Source organism: Calidris pugnax, unplaced genomic scaffold (assembly GCF_001431845.1).
Source record: "Calidris pugnax isolate Ruff unplaced genomic scaffold, ASM143184v1 scaffold47, whole genome shotgun sequence".
NCBI lineage: Eukaryota > Metazoa > Chordata > Aves > Charadriiformes > Scolopacidae > Calidris > Calidris pugnax.
In genome coordinates, this window is record NW_015090809.1 from 810233 (window position 1) to 831928 (window position 21696).

General features: G+C 39.9%; 1 protein-coding gene across 3 annotated transcripts in view; it reads right to left on the minus strand.

Moving 5' to 3' along the window:
- FBLN1 (fibulin 1) overlaps nucleotides 1-21696 on the minus strand; it is a 74745-nt gene that overhangs the window by 23243 nt on the left and 29806 nt on the right. For 2 of the 3 annotated variants that reach the window (XM_014938411.1, XM_014938410.1), the window contains exons 10-15: nucleotides 21510-21635; nucleotides 20485-20604; nucleotides 19539-19670; nucleotides 18168-18291; nucleotides 6188-6330; nucleotides 4065-4196 (exon numbers count right to left, since the gene is read on the minus strand). In XM_014938411.1, coding sequence (XP_014793897.1) covers nucleotides 4065-4196; nucleotides 6188-6330; nucleotides 18168-18291; nucleotides 19539-19670; nucleotides 20485-20604; nucleotides 21510-21635 — 777 coding nt within the window. Of the gene's footprint in view, nucleotides 1-4064; nucleotides 4197-6187; nucleotides 6331-10906; nucleotides 11354-18167; nucleotides 18292-19538; nucleotides 19671-20484; nucleotides 20605-21509; nucleotides 21636-21696 lie in introns of those variants that run through there. The other variant, XM_014938412.1, reaches the window with a different exon arrangement.

Below are 21696 nucleotides of genomic sequence, written 5' to 3' on the forward strand. Positions count from 1 at the left end.
GAATCTCTGCAGGTACAAGTGAAATTTTCTAATTGTATTTGCTTTGGCTGTTTTTGCTAAGAATAGTATCATTCTGCTTAATAGGCAAGAATATATGCTCAGGTTAGTATCAAATGCGATATGGGAGATTTCACTATTTTATCTGCATTAAGAAATTTTAAAACCTTCCTGAAGTTTACCAGACTACAAGGTGGTATTACAGTCACCCAAGGAAATGAATGTATAGCTGAGGGCGGAAAATGTTTTATAGTATCTGATAATACCTTAGGCATTGATAGGACATTTTTGTACAGGTTGAAAATGCATTCTTCATTTTTCACTGACAGCTGGTTAAAGGAGGAATGCAGTGAAAAGTCTATAAAAACTTTAAAAAAAACCAACCTGGATAGCTCTGCATGTCTGTTTTTCTCCTGCTTATGCTAAGAAGTGATGTGCAGTTGTTAACAGTATTTTTTGGATTCAGTGCCACCTTGGCCTATAACCACACCAGGCAACAAAGAGCCTACAGCACTTCTTGAACCAGGAAAGAACAGGGGTTTGCATCTCTTTTTAATACAGTAGGGCAGAAAAATTGGCGGCAACTTTTTATGCAATTCTTTTTCTTCAGCTTGCACTTGCACTTCAGTCTACGTGCTGCCACTCCAGCAGACTGGCTTTTGTTCCTTCTCTTCCACTGGAAGATACTTTCTGTAGGGCAGCACAGCTAGTTTTGGGGTCTGTTCTTATTTCTTTTGGTTCTTCCGTGTCAGATAGTGCTGATCATTGATTCCCACTCGATATATTTTCTTTCCTTGATTTTACAATACTGTCCTTGTCTCTTTCTTCTCCTACCTTTGTAGCTGCTTCTCCTACATCTCCTTTGGGAGACTGTGTTCTTTCTTTTTCTAACATTCTCTGGGCCAGCTCTTTCCTCTGTTTCTAGTGTCTTCTTTTTTCTTCCTCACAACCTGCTCCTACTCTTATCTCCTCTTAGGACCTCAGCTGCTATTTCAGCCTGATCAGCCGCTCTCCATCCAATCCTACATATTTCTCAGCTTCAGTAACATCTGCTACTTGATGTCTCAGTGTCTACTTAAAGGTATAATGGCTAAAGCCAATGATGTGACTCTCTTCAGTCACAATTCTCTGCCAGTGTTGAAGTCCTCACTTTCCTTCTGTAATGCCATCTCTAACAGCTCCTCCCACTCTCTAAACCTTTAACAAAAGAAATCTGTACCTTTTAGCATTTTTTTAGTGTTACACTTTTGAGAGCATCTTGTTCCTTTGCGTTCACACAAACACAGTTTAGATACAGGTCCTTCCTAAGCATCATCTCGCTTCTTGTTTGTGACAATCTAGCCAAAAACAGTTCTACTAATGAAGGACTTCCTGCAAGAGTATCTTCATTAATCTGTCCTTTCTCCCTTTCCCAGTGCTCCCTCCTTTCTTTGAATCTCTTCAAAAAAGAAGACTACACAGATTAAAGAGGCATACGTCCATCAGTAGTCATCAAGCATGATGGTCCAGGTGTGCTTTCCCAGAAGTGTATAAACTGATGATTGCAGCAAGTTGGAACGTTATATTTGGAGAACGATTCCTGTACACCTGTCTGTTACTGGCCCATATGTTGGACACTGGTTACGGGGCCAGTTGCTCTGCTAAAGTCACCATGTTATATCCCCAAAGTTCTCCTATAACTTAATGGGATAACAAATACATTTTTCTGATAACCAATAAATCTTAGAATCATAAAATGGTTCAGGTTGGAAGGGACCTTAAAGATCATCTAGTTCCAACTCTCCTGCCACAGGCAGGGACACCTCCCACTAGACCAGGTTGCTCAGATCCCCATCCAACCTGGCCTTCAAAATTTCCAGGGACGGGGCATCCACAGCTTTTTAATGTTATCTATGACCTTTGTCTTTTTCCTCCCTTACACAAGCACTTCCCCTTTCTTCACAAGAAGGACTCACTTTGCGAACTCCTGTGGACTAGGATCCCATCTTATTTATTTGTCTTGAAAACTTCCCAGCACTTTTATGGGAACACCTAACGTGATGATTATTAATAACAAGAAAAATGATACTATGATGAGAGCAGCAGAACTGCTGCTGGCAGAATTATTTGCAATCCTAATTTCACACATACAACATGCTGTCCTGAGCTTCTTCCCTTTAGGTAGTATCAGCTGGGGTTTTGTTTTGTTTTGTTTTTCCTTTTCCAATTCTGCTGCAGGCAGTTTACTTTGCAGCTTCCATCCATTAATCTCAAAGTACTTTAACACAGAGGAATTAATTAAGACTCTTAGATACGAGAATTAATTAAGACAGTAGTAGGCATGTTTTATCATCTCCATGTTGCACATGGGGGAACTGAGGTGAAGAAAGAGTTGCCCAATTCTTTTGCAGAGCTGGAAATGTACTTAGGCATGTATCATATCCTCTCAATTTGGTGTATAAGAATGTCCTTTCTCTCTTAACGTTGTGAGGCAAATATCCAGTTTACCAAGTAAAATACCACTGACACGCAGTCCTATTATTCAAAATGGAAACACTTCCCTCAGGCAAATAACTTGGCCAGTCAAATTTCTAAACACATCCTTCTTTCTTATTTCAGACAGAAAGAAGTACACAGCACGAAAAGCAAACCACTGTAACTACTGTGGGATCTGATAACATTTATACTCCTCTAAAGACTCAACCCGATACCTGAAATCTGTAATCTTATCATTCTCCTTCAACAGACTCTCCCTCTTTCTCAGCATTCACATGTATACTTCTGTTTGATAAAGAAAGAAATATAAACCTAATGACTTATGATTTTTATCTGCAGTTCATGAAACCTTTGCACAGCTGACGCTGTACTGCCACGCTTCTGAAATGCAAGAGTGCCACCTACAGAGGATGCTAAAAAATGACTTTTTCACAAACCATCAGTACGGAAAAAGCACAGCAGCGATATTTCTTTTCCAGACAAGCCCTGCTGGGAAACTCAGAAGCACATCCATAAACCTGAGCAGAAGCTACATATTCACTTACTGAAGCCCAAACGTTCACTGGGAGCAGCGGTCCTTTATTTTCATAAATAAACATTAATAAAGAGCAATCAAATACTACTTTTTAATACCTGGCATATGTATTCTCTAAGTATGAGAATCACAGCATATTTCCCTACCACTGCACTAGCCACTCACATTGGGCAGAGCAGCACATCAGCTGGGATCTGCCCCTGCTCTGCAACCTCCATATAATTTGCCAACTGCTCTTGGGTATGCTGGACACTGGAAATCTAGATCTGTATGCATATATGTAGATATACTAGAGACACTATACACATTACATACTGGATACAGTCTGCATGATATCCCCCACAAGGGCCCTGCTTGGAAAGAAACCTTCCAGAAAGTATGACCCCAGGTTGTGTTGCAGCCCCTTCCTGCTATATGAGGAGATGCAGGTCTAGCACACAACCCATATACACAAGTATTATCTCCTTCCGCGTCTCCTCCCTGCCAAGTTGAGACTGTGAGTCACATCTATATGTTCCATTATGAAGTTTCTTCTAAACCACAGTATTTGGCAGGTCCCTTTTACTCTCAACAGAGCTATTTACTTAAAACTGAACCAGCCTGTCATTAAATATTAAAAAAGGTAACAGTTTTAGTATATTCAGTCCTTCAGCCCTGCTTTAAAAATTTGAATATTATCCAAAAATTGGTGCAAAGTTGTTTAAACAAGAAAGAACAGTTAATTAAATTTAGTCTCTATGCTGACGTACTACATTTTTTGTATTTGGGCTGATTATAATGGGCAAACCTCATTATTTTAAAGCTAAGCCATTTGCATTTGTAATTAGACCCAGTTCTGAAAAAAGTTGAAATACTTCTCAAATTACAGTTTAGGCCTCTGGTATTTTGACTAAAAATTATTTGTGATATTAGTTCAAATTACACATGTTGGACTGGAGAATATTAAATCAATACAGGCTTGAAAACCAAGGTGGGAATTAATTACTTAGTTAATTTCTCCGACCTTGTTCTACAATATTACTGAGAGAAGGAAGTGAATAGAAAACATTCTACTCACCCACTGTCATACCATCCATGTAACGCTTGATGATATCAAAGGAATCTCTTAAATTTCCTTCTGTTATGTCAAATATGATATCTGCCTGGTTGGCCGGATATGTAGGTGTGATGGCACGAAGAAAAATAATCTCTGCAAACAAAAAGTATGACAGAATGTACTGAGAAGTATTCGAAAACATCACTGAAGAACCTGACAGCATTTGATCCAAAATTACTTGTCCTCAAAGCTGGAAGAGGACACCACCCTACCCCCAGTTTGTCCTTTAAAATGGAAAGAAAGAACATCTGGGGTAAGGGAGGATTTAGATTTATTTTCTCCTCCTGCACCATCCAGGAAGCCCTGAAGCCAAACACTATGACTTTGAGAGTTCAGGAAGACCAGTCTTAGAAACCAGCTGGACTTTCAGCAGGTACCTAGAGGATCACACTGAGGATCCACAGGGCGGGCAGTGGAGGGGCATCAAGCAGGGAAACCCCTGAACTCTGATTCCCTTAGGCAGATACAGAAAGTATTGCTATTACAAATTGCAGAGTCCTTTTGAGTACTGGAGAGAGGGTGTTAGGTTAAGGAAAAAAACCCCCAAAAAACCCCAAAAACCCAAAAAACCCAAAAAACAAGTGAGACTATTTTTCAAGCCTCTTGTGAGCCAAAAAAAAGTGAGACTATTTTTCAAGCCTCTTGTGAGGGAGTTAAGTACTATTATTCTCAGTATTACCCTTGCTCCTTGGATGATGAAACTAAACCATGGGCCTGTAAGAATTCACCCAAGGCCATGCACTGAATTACAGTTTAGGAACATCTTCTGGGCTTCGGTAGTACTCTCGGATTACTAGGCCTCATCTCTCTTTATTAAATAATGAGGATGGACTAATGAGGGAACGGTTTGGGAAGGATCCTGGGCCAAATCCTTAGCTCTGCTGCCAGTACACCTGGTGAAGCTGACGGGGTGTGTATGGCAGCAGAAGTGGCTATGGGGCATTCCTCCGCTCCCTCTGAAGTAGGGCCAGCCAAGGCCTGGAACAGGCCTGACGCAATCTCCAGCAGCTCCACGTGGTTAAGTTGCTGGTGGTTAAATTGTTCCTATATGAACAAGACTTGGGATGTCTCTTGCCCTGCTTGTATGGCCTGGCACAGAAGTGAAAAATCAGCTTTGGGTTTCATTTAGGACAATTTTCTGAGGTGGCAAGGCTGAGACTCTAGGTACCTCAGAACCTAGGATTTAAGATCTTTCAAAACCCCTCCAAAGTAATTTTCCTTTCCTCTTTCCCCTTCTTCTCTCTCTGTGTCTGTGCCACACCGTAAGTTGTGGAGTGGCAGCCTACTCTCCTTCAGAGAAGCAGAAGGCAGTCACCCCACCTCTGGATGTGCAGGCAATCCCCAGTGCAGCTGCCAGAAAGCTAATACAAATGCCAAGAAGCAAAAATTGGCTCTTGATCTGTAAGTTTATACGTGAACTAAGCAAAATGAGTGCGGTCCTTATGAAACTGCAGGATTAGAAACTGGCAGGTACTGCAGAGGCTGAAGGAACAGCCACTCACTTGGATGCTTCTTGAAAATCTTAGCTTAAAAGCTTCCTGGCCAGTCCTTGGAATGTCCCTTCTTTTATTCCACATTTTAAAAAACAGCACTTATTTTTTCATAGGTCAAAAATAGGCAAATCACAGTACTAGATAATATAATGATTTTGTGATTAACGTCTGCACGTAGATAAAGGCATATTTTTGGAACGAGTCATCTGTCACTAGCAAACAACAGCCCATATATAGATGAGAGAAATATAACAAGCACCTACTTCCTATGGCAAAATCTGCAAAAAAGGAATGAAGTAAGTCATGGGGCACATGGCTATTCTGTGAGTAAATGTGGTAAATGGGAATTAGGACTCAGTATTTCCTTAGACTGGGAAGCTGCATGAGTTAGAGCTCAGAATGACTTTCTTTGCCCCATAAAATTAAAACTCCTGGATATTGAAGGTTTTAATTAAATGAACACTACACTATAATTTGGAACTGTGCAAACATTTTACTGTACTGGTGGCTAGTCTGGCTTTAGGAAAGGATTTCCGGTGGAGGTTTTATATGTTGTAGTCTATTAAACGGAACAAGGAACAAACCACTTACCTTCAGGTCTTGTAAATTCTCTGAACGTGGGCAGTGAAATGACAGTGTGGGAAATTGTGTGGACTGGATCCAAGACACAGTTGACATCATTTGGTCGACACGACTTAATGCAACGGATCGTATCTGTCTTTTCAAGTCTGACACTAAGAGAAACGAGAGAGAGATGCATATATATATTCTGAAAATTAATTACTTTGTGTTTTCCAACCTGGGGAGCTAGAAACTATAATTGATGTAAGTGTTCATTCTTCACTTCAAATAAAGATAGATCATCAGAACTGCTGGACCACTGAAAAATTTGCCTTGGCTAAAAGCTGCAATCAAAACCCCCTCAAACTCAGTTCTTCAAGCCAGGCAGGTAAAAAATAGAGAATTGTAGCACATAAGATGACACGTAAAGTCGCTTTCCAAGTACAAACAGGACTAAAGGACTGTTTGGCCCAGATCCTCAGCTGCAGTGCACTGGCATGGGCTCACTGATTTCAATGGAGCTATACTTTTTTGCACAAGCCTTTTTGTACTCCATGTGGTATCAGTCATATAAAGCAGAAACAATTGTTTCCATTCTGGAAACCTGGCAGGAAATATCTGAAGGGACAACTTACTTTCAAGATATTCAGTGCAGCAGTGCCAGAAATGCCTCTCTTAAGTCTTTTTTTCACAGCCCCCCTGTCCATCTAAACTGAGAAAACAGAGAGGAATGGAAACTGGGGGAGGAAAAAAGCTAACCACATTATTTAAAACCTCAAAGATTGAATTCTGAGTTTGGGGAAATGGTAAGGGTCATTTCATATTCCATCTCAACCAGCTGCTTATTCGTCCTTGAAAGTCTATTAAAAGTTAAATGACTTCTTCTCACCCTTGTCCACTAGAGTGAATTTAAAGTCACTTACAGTTCAAGAACTTCACACAATACCCAGTCTGTGTTCATGAGAGATGAAAGGGCTGTGCTGGGACTTACAATGTGACTAAGCCCCACAAATGATCTCAACTTTGACCTGCCCATTTCTTCATATTTCTATGTGGAAAAAAGAAAAGACTGCAGTGTCAGAGGGGGGGAATTAAAAGATTAAAAGGAAGAAAAATTCACTGAGTAAAAGGGAAACAAAAATGGAAGCTTTACGTTGTCAGACACTTCTAGAAAGAAATGGTTCTTGCTCCTTTCCAAATGTGTTACCCAAGTCCACACCTACAAGCCATCCTTTTTCAGATGTTCAAAGGGACTTTATGGCTCTATTAATAATAAATACATCAGTAACTTCTTATTATATGCTACCCACATTCGCTCATCAAAGAAAACAAAGCCAAACACGCTGATATTGTATGAAGCTAAAATAAAGATAAAAGAGAAAACATGAATCAACATTAAGGAAATCATGCTTCAACAGATATGAACTGGCATAGTCCATGGGAAGGCATTGAAGCTGGGTTAATTTACACCAGCTGAGTATGGCTTTTTATTCCCACTCCAATGGACAGGAGACACAGGCCAGGAGAGACCTTTTACTTCACACCATTGTCTAGGTACAAAATCTCATCATTTCCTAGACATCTCACAGGGAACAAAATAGGGCTTTCTGCTGAAACGCCTTATGCTGGTCATTTTAGAACAAATTAATTCTGGATATATAGACATAATAGTCTGACCTAGAATAACTGATTACATCCCTTTATTTTAAACCTCAGCTGCCAAATTTAGAAAGGACTTCCAGCTAGCTGATCCTCACATCTGTGCAACAAGGATCAGGTAAATTACATAGTCTAATTCCAGTGTAAAATAGTCTGTTTCAAAATACATAACAAATATAACTGAGGCATAAGGTACATCATTCGTGTTTGTTTCCCTCTCTCCTTTTTTTTTTTCCTTATAGTCTACAGAGGAATTTAGTAGACATTTACATCTATACAGCCATACAAACAAACACTGCACCTTTCCTCAGGATCCTGCTGAGCTGGGGTCACAACAACAAAGTAAGACTGGTTTTACTTCCAATAACTTGTTTACAAATTCTGAAAAAGTTCTTTAAAAGTTTTTTTTCTTTGCCTTATATAACACATGAATAATAACGATAGCATCCAAAGGTTTTAGGGACACCAACAAATAGTAGCTTGCAAAACTCATTTTTGGACATTACTACTAATGAAGTACTGATACAATACATACAGCATCTTAAGTTTTCATAGCTGTATTTAGATAATAGAATTTGTATGCAAATTGTGATGGGAGTGTCTGAAACAAAAGGGGATCAGTATTTGTTTGCCTTTGTTCCTTTCTGGGAGGAAAAGGGAGCTTTACTCCCAACTTCAGCTGGAACAAAACTTGGCAAATACAAACATTTCTGAAATCCTCATCCAATAAAGCCATTCATTTGTTTAAGATGAAGTCCTAAGTAAGATTTACACATTCATAATCCTCACTTCTGATTCACTGGAGTAAAGGATTCTGACATGAATTAGGCACCCTACATACAAAAATGGGGGATCACAATGATCACAAGTGATTTGAGTTAGTTCCTAGCTAAAACTAGTTTCTAGATCCATCCAGCTTGTAACTGTACATGTGACAGATAAACCAGATAAACGTTTGTCAGCTCTATTTCTTGGCATCGTTTCTCTCTCCTCTTAAAAATCCTACAAGCTTTTTTTTTTTTTTTTTTTTTTGCATGCTCTGTCCATACTGGTAAACTTGAGTTTGTGCTTTCATTTTGCCCTGCCTAAATATTCATTCTCTGATCTCCCTTCTTTTGATATCCCTGTTAATTGCTTCAGCATATCCAAGGTGTAGCTGGTAACACTTTGTTCTCTCATTGCTTCAATGGCACCTCTTCAGACATCTTCTGGAGAAATTTATTTGACAACTAGCATCTATTTCATCTAGCATCCTGATATTTGCTATTAATTATGTGCTCTGATCTCAAAATAATTCTTAATTTTACTCTTACACATCATTTTTGCATTTGATCTTCTGATTAACTGACATTTTCCTTTTGGCTCATGCCTTCCTATAGTGGGGACCGCAACTGAAAAAAGTTTCTTCCTAAGCTCTGAGAACTTCCTTTATTCAAATCTTTCCTTCAAGTTTTCCTCCCCTAACAAAAATTACAGCTTTGGAGCTGGTACCTCCAGGCTTTTTTCATTTAAAAGAGAAAAAAAAGTTAAGAAAGAGCTCAGTTGCTCTGATTATTTTGCACATAATCCTTTCCCGAATATATTTTATTCTTTCTTCTCGGGTCCTGGTGTCAGTCCTTTTCATATTCTCTGTTGGATTCAATTAGTAAGTTCTCTGGACCAGGAGCCATGATTTCATTTTCATTTGGAAAGAACCACGCACATAAATGACGGTACAAAATTACATACATGTTCTTAAAGTTCAAGCTCCACTACAGCATGAATGCTTCTCATAGAGGAGCATCTAAGCTCCCTGTTCTTGAATTACTTGCTGAATGCAATTAATATGGTAGCAATTTACAATACTGAGGGCCAACTTCTCACACTCCCTTCTTTTCCTGCCAAACAAATATATATTAACGCTTGCAAAAATGAAGTTTATTTTTGAATCTTTATCCTACTTAATTATGTCTGCATAATGAACTGGTAGCCAGAGGGCATTTATATACAAGCATCTTCTGTGGCAGTAAGAAACCCCATTAGCTCAAGTAGCACGGGCTTGTGCCTTCAGTATTTAAAACTGGGACTCTATCCCCACTGGCAACTTCTGGCAGCTTTCTAAGTATGTGTCAACAGACTTATTAAACATTGGCATTCCTCGTGAGACTTGAACTCCTGTCAGCCAGCTGGGATAAACTTTGCCTTAGGGAACATGTAATACTCTGGCAGAGTGCTGCGATCATGCCCCAATCTAGTCCTCGGCTGAATAGCTTGAAAGCCCGCAGCTTACAGCTAATAGAGTAATTCCTTGTGTTCAGGTGATTAAGGCTTGTGATCTTGGTTTAGCAGGTTCCCAGTTTCTAACCTTGTACCTTGCCTGTGCTGTCTGTATGACATAGTGAAGCGTGGTTTTTATGTGTGCATTCAGATAGATCATTCTTCATTCATCTGTGGACTGATTATTATGCCTGTGTACCAGGCAGCAGAGATATCTGAGCCCAGGATGGTCTGAAAGAACATTAATTTTTAGATCGTACCTCTTCAATACTTATCAATACAAGGACTGAAGAGTAAAAGAAATCCTTTTCCAGCTCACAAAACAGAACAATTCCACAGAAATTCCAGTTGTATTGTCTACGTTGTCCTTGATTGCGTAAAAGTAAAGGAAGAAAGTCATAGAAGTAAAGGAAGAAAGATTTGGATATTTGAATTGTGGCTGACTTTTCAGGGCTGCTAGGTCCTAAGTGCCTCGGTTGTGCCCTTTTAATAGATTTTCAGAAAATGCACAGTATTTGCCCCGTAAGTGATTAAGCTCTTTAAAGATGTTTCAGTTGAGATAGCTCAAATTAGGTACCTCCTTTGTTTTGAAAATTTAGACCTAAACATATGCAGCTGTGGATCATCAAATGAGACCAACTCGGCTACTGCGTGAAGTAAATTTATAGCTTTCAGTCCTTGGTATATTCAGGTAATAAGGTCTTGGACACCAATTTCTGCTTTTGATAATGATGCAGAGTACACATAAGGATCTCCCCAAATTGAGACATTCAGTAATAGGGGAAAGTGGAGAACTGTAATGATGATGGCAAATAAAATCCAAGTGCAGCATGCAACAGATCAACTAAAACTTTATTGAAATTGAGAAAAAAAAAAAGCTACTCTTAGAAGACAAAAAGTAGCCAATGATGCCTGTAAGTTAGGGATCAAAGCTGTGCAGAGACAAAGATAAAAAGTTTGGCAATAAATGTGTTGACAGTTCCATGGCGGGAAAGTTGCATTTGAATTGTCAGAAGAAGGTCTCTGGGCTCTGTGATTTGCCGCTGCATGACCACAATGCCACTGTGGTTGTTCAGTTTTTTTGTGGTGAAAAAACCCTCCTGGTTCCCGCTGATGATGGACAGCAGAATTTTATCCCCAGGGACAGCATTGGAAGGGCCCATGCGGAAAATGTCGGTGGGTACTTGAATGTTGGTAGGAAAAGAGAGGTGATAGTAGGTTATTCTCAGAGGCAGGCTCTGGCACTCCTTATTTTCATTACAAGGCAAGCGCTCACAGCGACTGCAAGAAAAGTGAGAACACAAGACAAGAGGAAGATTAGCGTACATTTAGCAAGCGTGATAGGAGAGCAAGGGCAGTGGGGTTGGGAAAAGTTATGTTCACTTTCACACTGTATCCATTCTTCAGCCTGGCACCTCAGTCATATTCAAATGGACATTTATTAAGTATGAACTGGTGCTTTTGGAGAAGCGTTCCCATTTTCAGAAGTGCTGCCCTTTCTTTGCACGCACAGATGGATTGAGTCTGGCACCTCAGTTGTGGGTGAGAGTTTATTTGCATTTAGATCAGCTAAGCTCTTCCTAGGGAGAAGGAGTTTTATTCTTTTGTTGTTTTTATTTCCCCCAAGTTTTATTCTTTTCTTGATCAGACACTTATTAAATAAAGAAAGAGAGTTAGTGAGTTGACTGTGTCCTACTTGGGAAGTCTGGGTGGATTTTAAGACTGAGCAAAGTACTCTGAAAAACAAAAATGTACAAGGAGCTGGTCCTTCTGAGAGAGAAAAGGCACTCTAGATACTACACTATCTATGTTCATCATCTGACAGCATACAGAGGAATGTAAAGCTTATTTCCAATACTGCCTGCATGTTAAGGTTTATTTGCTTTGAACACAAACCTTCTTCCTCCTGATGTGGCACAGTAGAATCATAGAATCGTCTAGGTTGGAAGAGACCCTTGGGATCATCGAGTCCAACCATCTCCCCTACTCTACAAAGTCCTCCCCTACACCATGTCCCTCAGCACTGCATCTAAACGTCCCTTAAACACAGCCAGGGATGGGGACTCCACCCCCTCCCTGGGCAGCCTGTTCCAATGCCCGACCACTCTTTTAGTTCTCTGTGCTACCAGGAGAACCAACCTGAGCCAGACAAACCCCCTTCTAGGCAAGCCCTGAACACAAGATCCAATGGCCTGATGTCTCCACCATGTACCCTACACATCCAGTCCACTGCTAACGCATCCTTGAGACACAGGATTGATGCTGGTGAGTGAGGAAGTTGCCCTCTGCTGTTTCCTTCCCTTATCACTAGGCGCTGTTATTACAGCGTCAAATCCAGAGAACTAGGAAGAGATCATCCATACAAGGCTGAAAGTGAAGAATCAACATGAGAGCTAGAAATCATCATCTGCATGGAGGGAGCAAGCTCCTCCCTCTCTGTTACTGAGAGAAGTGAAGTTTGTCCAATAAAATACGGCACAGACAGGTATGAGCATTAAAGTCACTGCTACTCAAGAATGCTGTAGTTTACGAGCACATTAATGAAGATCTGACATGTCATGATACCTAGTGGGTTTGAGAAGTATTTCAAAGATTGCACACAAGGAAAGCTGATACGAATTTCAGATTAAAGATATGCCCAAATCACCACATTCCAGTTGGTATCCAAACATCCTCTCAGACAGGTGCGTGGAAGTAGAGATAGACATGACGATCTCAGGTGGACGTTGACTTTGCAAAATTTAGGAATGATAAGGTTGTGCATTTAGCTCTAAACTTGCCTCATGCACAACTAGGGAACAATTAAATTACATACATTCCAGTCAAAAGCAATATTCAGTTCATGGGCTGAGGTTTTGGAACCTAAACTATTTATTTGTCTCTTTGCTAAGAAATGCTCCAGCATGAAAGCACGGTTTGATTCTTAATACCTCAAGGAAATTTAAGTCCCCATTTCATGTATTAAACTTTGACAAATAAAACTGAGCTCCTATCAGGAGTATCTGGTATCAACAGAACTCTGGCTTATAAGCAAGCTCCACTTTGTTGCCAGTGCATGGTGGTGACCTGAATTCCAGGAACTTCTCATTATATGCAAAATAAGCATTTTCAAAAAGAGTAGTTAAAAGCACGCTCAGTTCTTCAGTTAATGTGTTCTATATTTTCTTTTAATACCACTTGCAAATGAAAGTACAAAGCAATTCTTGCTTAAATGCATTTTTAATTTTATTCATGTGCGTAAAGAGCATGCACAAGTCTTCACATGATGGCCGGCTAATTAGGTGTGGATACTCTTGGAATATATTCAGCTATAGTGAATTCTGCATTCTTTTCTGAAATGTCATCAATAACTCCTCTAAAGAGAATTACTTGGTTTTGTCGAAATCATGAGGCTACTTGGTTTTGCTGAAATCCTGAAGCAAGTCAAGACAGTTAATTTCTTAGTTGGAAATTTTTTCTTCATGTAAATCTTTTTGGAAGCATGTACCTACTCATGAGCACTTACATGCTCATAATGATGGCCTGATTTATTCTTTTATAAAAGTAAAACACATTTTATAATAAGCCAGAATTTTTAAAGAGAACAAAAAGCCAAAGCTCCCAGGTTCCTAAGATTTGAAAAAGGACATTCTGCTGATTCAGAAAGTTATTTGTGGAGACAGGTGTGCCTGCGGCTAGCAGCTAGAATTATTCAAAATTCATCATCTTTTATCTTATTCTTTGGTGGTGCACACTTCACACTGCACACTTCACTATAGGTTTAGTTAATATGCACTAATTGTTCCATCAAATTACCACAAAGGAGAGATAGCAAATATTATTGCTTTCAAGAACCCGAGTTCATTCTGGGGTCAAGCACCACAAAGGCAATAAGCAATGAGCTTTTAAATCCCAGTGTGCTCTCTAGACCTTATTTAAATGCTTCCCTTCAGTGGGCAGCAGAAAATCATACAGCAAAGGGAATCCAACCATCTACTGCTAGTGAGCGAGCAGCCCAAGACTCTTGAGTGCTGCTCCAGCCTGGTGGCATCTCAGGAGGGATGAGATGGTCGTATCCTGCCACCACGCCGTATTGCTGTGGGAGAGAGCATGGGGTACCTGGCAGGAGAAGGGGAGTGCTGAGGAAGCAGTGAGATGCTACTAGAGAAACCTAATGCACTTGTTTGCAGTGAAGCAGCTTTACAGACATCCTTGCAAACCTCTAAAATTAGGCACATGGGCTAGAAAAATAAGCACGTACTGCTGCTAAATGCTTATTCCTGACTTTGTACTTGATTATTTTAGTTCACTTACTACTCCGTTCTCTTAGGTTTACTTATGTGGCTGAAATACTGATCTCAAATAATTACTTCTAGTTCAAATTCCATGCACCAAACCCTGGTTACTCATATAGGAAAAGAACACTACCAAAACTAGAACAATTCCATTTTAGATAACGAATACAAATTTTCCTAACCCATGCTAGAAACAGCTTTCTTGCCCACGGCATCTGGGTGGTCCTTGAAATCACAGAAGGAACAGGCTCTGGGGTTGTCGGGGCCAAAAGAACCTGTCCCAGGACCAAACTGGATCTGACACCAGGAGGAAGATGAGGCTTCTTTCCTGTGGCCGCATATGGGGGCAGGCTCAAACAGGCTGTGGAGTTGGTACCTGCACATTTTAGACTGCTCTAAAAAGCCAGAAGCAGCTCAGGTCTGCTCAGGTCAGGAATGTTTCTTGCTAAAAAAGACAGACAGACCTCTCTACTGATAGGAAGAAATAAATTGCACTGAGGAAGACAGTCAAACACAAAGACAGATTGGCACCGATGCTATGAAATCCTTATTCGAGGACTTGTAGAAAAAGTTAAACAACTCTCAGAAATACTCCAGGTAGACCCGATCTTTTTGGCACACAGTGGTGGATTAAGATTATCCATTAAGGTCCTCGTTTCCTACAGTTTATGAAAAAAGGCTAAATGCAATTTTACAAACTTCGCAATTTCAGAAGTTTCAAAGGTTTTTGGAAAGGATGACAAAAAGCGCAAAAGTAATCTCCTAACAAATTTCAGATCTCTACTGCAAAACATGACAGAAAAAAAAAAAAAAAAAAGCATCAAAATGTCTTAAACACACACTTGGAAATGTGTGAACTGCTTTGGCTGAAATTTGCCAAAACTTGAGCCCGAGTCAGGCACCTGGCATGTAAAATTTCAGCCGTTGGTTATGTTTTGGCAAGATTGTCATAATGAGAAGCAACAGGCAAACTTAATAACACACAGACATGTCTAGAATATAAAAATATTTCCCAGTCTGGCTCAATGCAGCACTGATTTCTGACACACTGCCATAATCACTTCTTTATCTTTTCTACTATTTTTCTTGGCTTAAATATTACAAATGTTTGACTTCAGTGTCACATAAAGAGAATTTCATTGTTATGCAATTTGGAAACAAAAAGTGTTTGGCAAGGCAGTACAGAAAGTTAAGTCCTATTGTGAGTAGCAGTAGATCTTAATTATCCTTGGAAAAATCCCAAACCTATAGGCTGATCAAGTTTTTAAAAATGCAGAATTTAAGCAAAAGAGGTAAGACCTTCAGTAAAATTGTCACCATTAAGGATTGGACCATGCCGGCCACTTTGCTGGTCTTTGGGGAAGATTACACAGGCTGTTTGCTCCTGAAGCTCAGAATATCTATAAAGCACCTTGAGTTTTCAGCCTGTAGCATGGCACGATCCTGCGATTACTTCACCTGATGACAATCACCACTGCAACAGCCATGCAAAAATCTCTGCTTCACAGGTATTGGGTAAGGAAGCTTCTGAGTCACTGAGGGCTGTTATCTGCACATAAGGGTTTTAAGGAAAAATAAAAATGAACAAACGTGGATTTGCAGGACTGGGGCCTATTAAATTATTTCCAAAGAAAGTATTGGAGAACAGGGTAAAAAAATCATATGAGGTGCCAACTTGATGAGAATGGAAAATGTGTTGTCTTTCTTATGATGTGCCAAGTTGGTGAAACTGGAATGTGTTTTGAATAGAAAGGAGAGGAAAATGGTATCTGTAATAGATACGATGTTATGAGAAGCCAACTGTTTTGGTTTTAGAGTCCTGGCACAAGGCTGGGTGAAAAAGTGATTTAAAGTCATTATCATGGAAAAGCTAATGAAGATATGCTAGCTATCAGCTATCTTGGGCTATATATGCCAAAAAAAAACGATTCAAGAATATGTAAATTAGTTTGGATGTAAAAAGGCTGCTAAAGAGTTGTCTTATGAAACTGTTCCCCAATGGCCAGAAGGTAACCCAGCACATCAGCCCTGATTCTGGCATACTGGTGTAATACTTGTATACTGGCTAAGTCTGAGAGTATGTAACTCCCTATTGAACTAACTTGGACTTTTTGCAATAAAGACAATGAACTCATATTCTCTGTTTTATGCAAACACATTTTCAACAATAAATTTAGTAACTGTATGTAGCTGTTGAGAGGGGAAAACCTAATAAATCCAACAAGATAATAACTCAAGGAATTAAAATAATTAGAACTTCACTGAGCAGCTACAGGATTTGTGTCTGACTCATAGCCTAATTATAGCCCTAGCACATCAGAAGAATCTCTCCCTATGAGTCTGTTCAAGTTGGGCAGAGTAAGCCATTACAGGGCCCCAACAACTCAGACACAGAAAAACAATTCAGACATTCTACGGCATCCCCCAAAGATCCCTTACATCTCAAATAGCCATTAATTTCAATGCATGCATAAAAATATAGATAAGAAAGAATATTAAATGGAATGTGTGTGTGTGATGCGTATTTTATAAACTGGACTTTGCAAGTCAGGGATGTCCCTAAGAGTAGAAATTGGCTAATTGTGCTTAGTGTCCCATTGCAAATGACTTTTTTGGATTTCAAGATACAATTGAACCCACAATATTAGAAATAAAGAGAACATCTGCATCACAAAGCACTGCTTGTTTATTGATGTGACAAATATGATTTAAAATTTAATTATTATTGACACTTCTCAGAATACAAGCATATTTATAAATATCTTGTTTTATACCATGAACTCCCTCTACAGCATTCAGATCAAATTCATCTGCTGTGCCACTTACATGGCATTTCACAGTTTAAGGTTTAAATGCAGACTAACTAATCCCCACAAAGTCCCTCTTGATGAAGATCAGCATTAGCTTCATTCTATGGAATGAGGCACAGAGTACTCCATTTTATCTAAAAGATGGAGGGCATATGAAAAATGGCTGTGAAAAGCAATATCAGGCTGATGACAAAGGTGATTTATCAGCTTTCCTCCCCAGTTGGTGGAGCATACACCTACCTGGGTATGGGGCACACGGTGGGGGACCATGGAGCAACCTTTGGAAGAATCGCTGGAGGACTGGGTGGCCATACAGCCCCAGGGGGGGAAGAAAAGCAGTCATCCACATCAGCGATGACTATGCAGCTGAAATTTTGCAACAACTTCCCACTTTGCTGGCACCATTTGATGGGTATAAATGAACTGCCAGATGCATCCCCTCTCCCATACCATATTTACAACACCAGAACGCACAGACTTTCTCTGAGCCAGGTTGAGATACAACCACGGGCAGCAGCTAATGTACCAGCCTTGCTAGGAGTCCCAGCTTTTTTAACAGAGGTGGAATTGGGGAACACATTCTTAGAAGTAAGACATTCTCGCAATGCCTTGCAACAGAGAAGGAGCTAAAAATAACTCTTCCATTGGAGTGTAACAGTAAGGAAAGACTACGTGTGAAAGGAAGTAAAAGTCAGAATTTTGAAGTTGAATGTAACCCTCCTAACAGGCTGCCTGCAAGGTAGCTTGAGAGAGAACATCAGCTTGTGGCTCTAGAGATCATTACGATGCAAACCACTGACACGTGTCATTTTTAAAGGGAATATTTTTTTTCCTTAGACTGAAACAGGAGCATGAGAAAGGGACTAGACCTGTGTGTGCAAAATATAGGGTAGGCCTACCAAGAAAGTACATGTTTGCCAGAAACCGTTATGTATTCAGTCAGCAGTGGCACGACATAAAGGAGATCATGTCACCCAAAAACTGTTTAACCTTGAAAAAGAAAGTACTTACGTATCTCCCGACTTGCGGTAATTTTCTGGACATTCCAAAGACAGACAGCGAAAGCCCCCCTGGATGTTAAAGCAGGTCTCATTGAAAGAACAGTTGTGGCTTTCTGCAACACACTCATCAATATCTGCCAAATGGAAAAAGGTGAGTGGATTAAACACATGCCTTTCCTCTACTTGCAGGTGCCAGAGGATGAAAGTTTCATATTAGGTACTGCAGAACATGGGATGCAATTAAACATTATTACAGGATTGGAAGGGGAGGGCAGGAGAACACAAAAAAAAGAAGAAAACTAACCCAAACAACAGTCAAGAATTGGAAAAGGAAGAGCAGCAGTGCCACTAAGTGGACAAGACCTAAATATTTGCTGAAATGTGTACATCATGATATTTCCTTTTAGTAGCTAAACTAACTCATACCACTTCAGAGTGGGAATCTTCATCTTCAGAATTCGGTGGAATTCTTTAATAATGTTATAAAAATATTCTCTACTGCTTTCTATAGTTTATAAGAGAAATTTCTGGTACATTTATAATAAAATACTGGTTTCTCCAAATATCAAGCTGATGTCTACTGCTTTACCAATGCTGTTGTAGAAAAGGCATATTTTTAGACATAAGAATTCGCTAGAACTTTTTCACATGTCCAAAATCCATTTAGGTTTCCCTGCAGTTATTGAACTCACCTTGGCAGTTGCGGGCATTGGGTGCCAACCTGTAACCAGTGGAGGGACAAGTACATTGAAAGCTCCCAGGAATATTAATACATCGAAAGGAACAGATATGCCCTCCAGTAGGTAAAGCACATTCATCAATATCTGCAAGAAGAAAACACCCCTGATTTACTATGTGTCCATGACATTCAACCAAGTACGGTGTTCCCACTGCGAGCTTCTAACACAATTTCATGATTCTAATTGCTGGGCAACATTATTACAGGATTGGAAGGGGAGGGCAGGAGAACACAAAAAAAAGAAGAAAACTAACCCAAACAACAGTCAAGAATTGGAAAAGGAAGAGCAGCAGTGCCACTAAGTGGACAAGACCTAAATATTTGCTGAAATGTGTACATCATGATATTTCCTTTTAGTAGCTAAACTAACTCATACCACTTCAGAGTGGGAATCTTCATCTTCAGAATTCGGTGGAATTCTTTAATAATGTTATAAAAATATTCTCTACTGCTTTCTATAGTTTATAAGAGAAATTTCTGGTACATTTATAATAAAATACTGGTTTCTCCAAATATCAAGCTGATGTTTACTGCTTTACCAATACTGTTGTAGAAAAGGCATATTTTTAGACATAAGAATTTGCTAAAACTTTTTTACATGTCCAAAATCCATTTAGGTCTCCCTGCAGTTATTGAACTCACCTTGGCAGTTGCGGGCATTGGGTGCCAACCTGTAACCAGTGGAGGGACAAGTACATTGAAAGCTCCCAGGAATATTAATACATCGAAAGGAACAGATATGCCCTCCAGTAGGTAAAGCACATTCATCAATATCTGCAAGAAGAAAACACCCCTGATTTACTATGTGTCCATGACATTCAACCAAGTACGGTGTTCCCACTGCGAGCTTCTAACACAATTTCATGATTCTAATTGCTGGGCAAGAAAAAAGTTCATCAGATAAGGGTGGCAGGAATAAATGGAGGTGTGACGAAAATGAAAAGCAATGTAAGGGCCCAAGAGACCAAGTAACTGGATAAGAGCAAGCACTTCACAGTGATGTGTATCATAATACTTTACAAAAGGGAGGGAGAGGAATAGTTTTATCCATGTTCTTACAAAAAGGAAACTGAGATGAGGTGTTGTGCCTATAAGTCCTCAAGACCTAAGTCCAAATTTAGGATCTTGTCCACAAGGTCACACCCACATCCTCCTTGTATTTGAGGATAACCTACTTATACCTCAGTTCAGAACCAGCCACAAAAAGAAGATGTATAAAATACTACCAAGCAATATTATATATTACATATGTAACATATAAACAGGTTTGCATTTTCACTTGCTGAAGAGTAGAAATTCTGTTAGTTCCTCAGAAAAAAAACCCCAAAACGTTTCTGGCACGTTACAAAAGTATGCCAAGCTACAATTGGGTATATACAGCAAAACTGACACCACACAAGCAGAGCTATCTCTAGGCTAGGACATAGGTGGGAGACCTTCATTAAATACAGTTTCATAGTTTCACAGGAAAATGCCAAGGAGAATCAAATGTTCAAAGGAAACAGAGGTACATGGAACTGTTCATGCATGTAACGGTGAGAATAAGAAATGCTCACTCATCCTCCATCTGCAAATTGATAATGCTTACCTTCACATGAAATCCCATCTACATCACTAAGTTGAAAGCCACGGCGGCAGTAACACTGATAGGAGCCATACACATTGGCACACTCTTGACTACAGGGGCTGCTCTCACACTCGTTTAAATCTGAAATGCAAAATTATATACCTGAACCCCAAATTTCTTCCCATAGTCATCACTCCTATTACAGGGCTAAGGCAAAAGTTTGAAAGACTTTTTTTTTTTAAAAAAAAAAAAGGATGGTAAGCATGTCACTGAGTAAGCTGGAAATGTCTTCTCCCAAGTGAATAATGACAGGAGCAGAGGAAATGGTCTGAAGTTGGGGCAGGGGAGGTTTAGATTAGATATTATGAAGAATTACTTTACTGAAAGGGTGGTCAGGCACTGGCACGGCCTGCCCAGGGAGGTGGTGGAGTCACCATCCCTGGAGGGATTTTAGAAACGTGTAGACATGGCACTTCAGGGCATGCTCTAGTGCCTGAGATTGTTGGTTTGTGTCTGCCTGTGGGTGGGTGTGGTGTGGGTGTATTTTTTGCCTTTTTTTTGATTGTTTTGTGGTTGGACTCTATGATCTCAAAGGTTCCTTCCAACCATGAATATTCTGTGATTCTGGGGGGCTTTGGGTATGTTACTCTCAACCAGGTCTGGCAGTACAGGTTAATCTGCATTGTGCTATTATTTCCCATTGTCCTTCAAGGTGTGTGACTTGGAGAAAGTCTTTAGGACCACACTTGCATTTTTATATCTGGATACCAGCAAGGCTGGTTTTGAAGGTCTTGAATTTGATTTAGCTGAATCACTCTTCAAAATATAATAAATGCAGACCCATACACTTCTGTGTCATCTCACCAAAGGGCAGTATATTGGTACTGTGGACTACCATGGTCTTGATTAATCATAACAGCATTCATGCAATCAGAGAGACGACACTGGATTGATTTCTCATGCTATTCCAGCGCAGCCTTACAAGCTAAAATCAAACAGAAATAGCTAAAACAGCTACAAGCTGTATCACTATATGACAGCCATACCTTCACACGACCTGCCATCAGTTGAAAGTTTGAATCCCATGGTACATGTGCAGTAGTAGGATCCAGGAGTATTTTCACACTTGTGAGCACAAAGGCGGCCAGGATAGCGTCTGCATTCATTGATGTCTGCAATGATAAATATATACAGAGGTCTACGTATGGCTGGCTACACTGCAGTAGTAGGCTG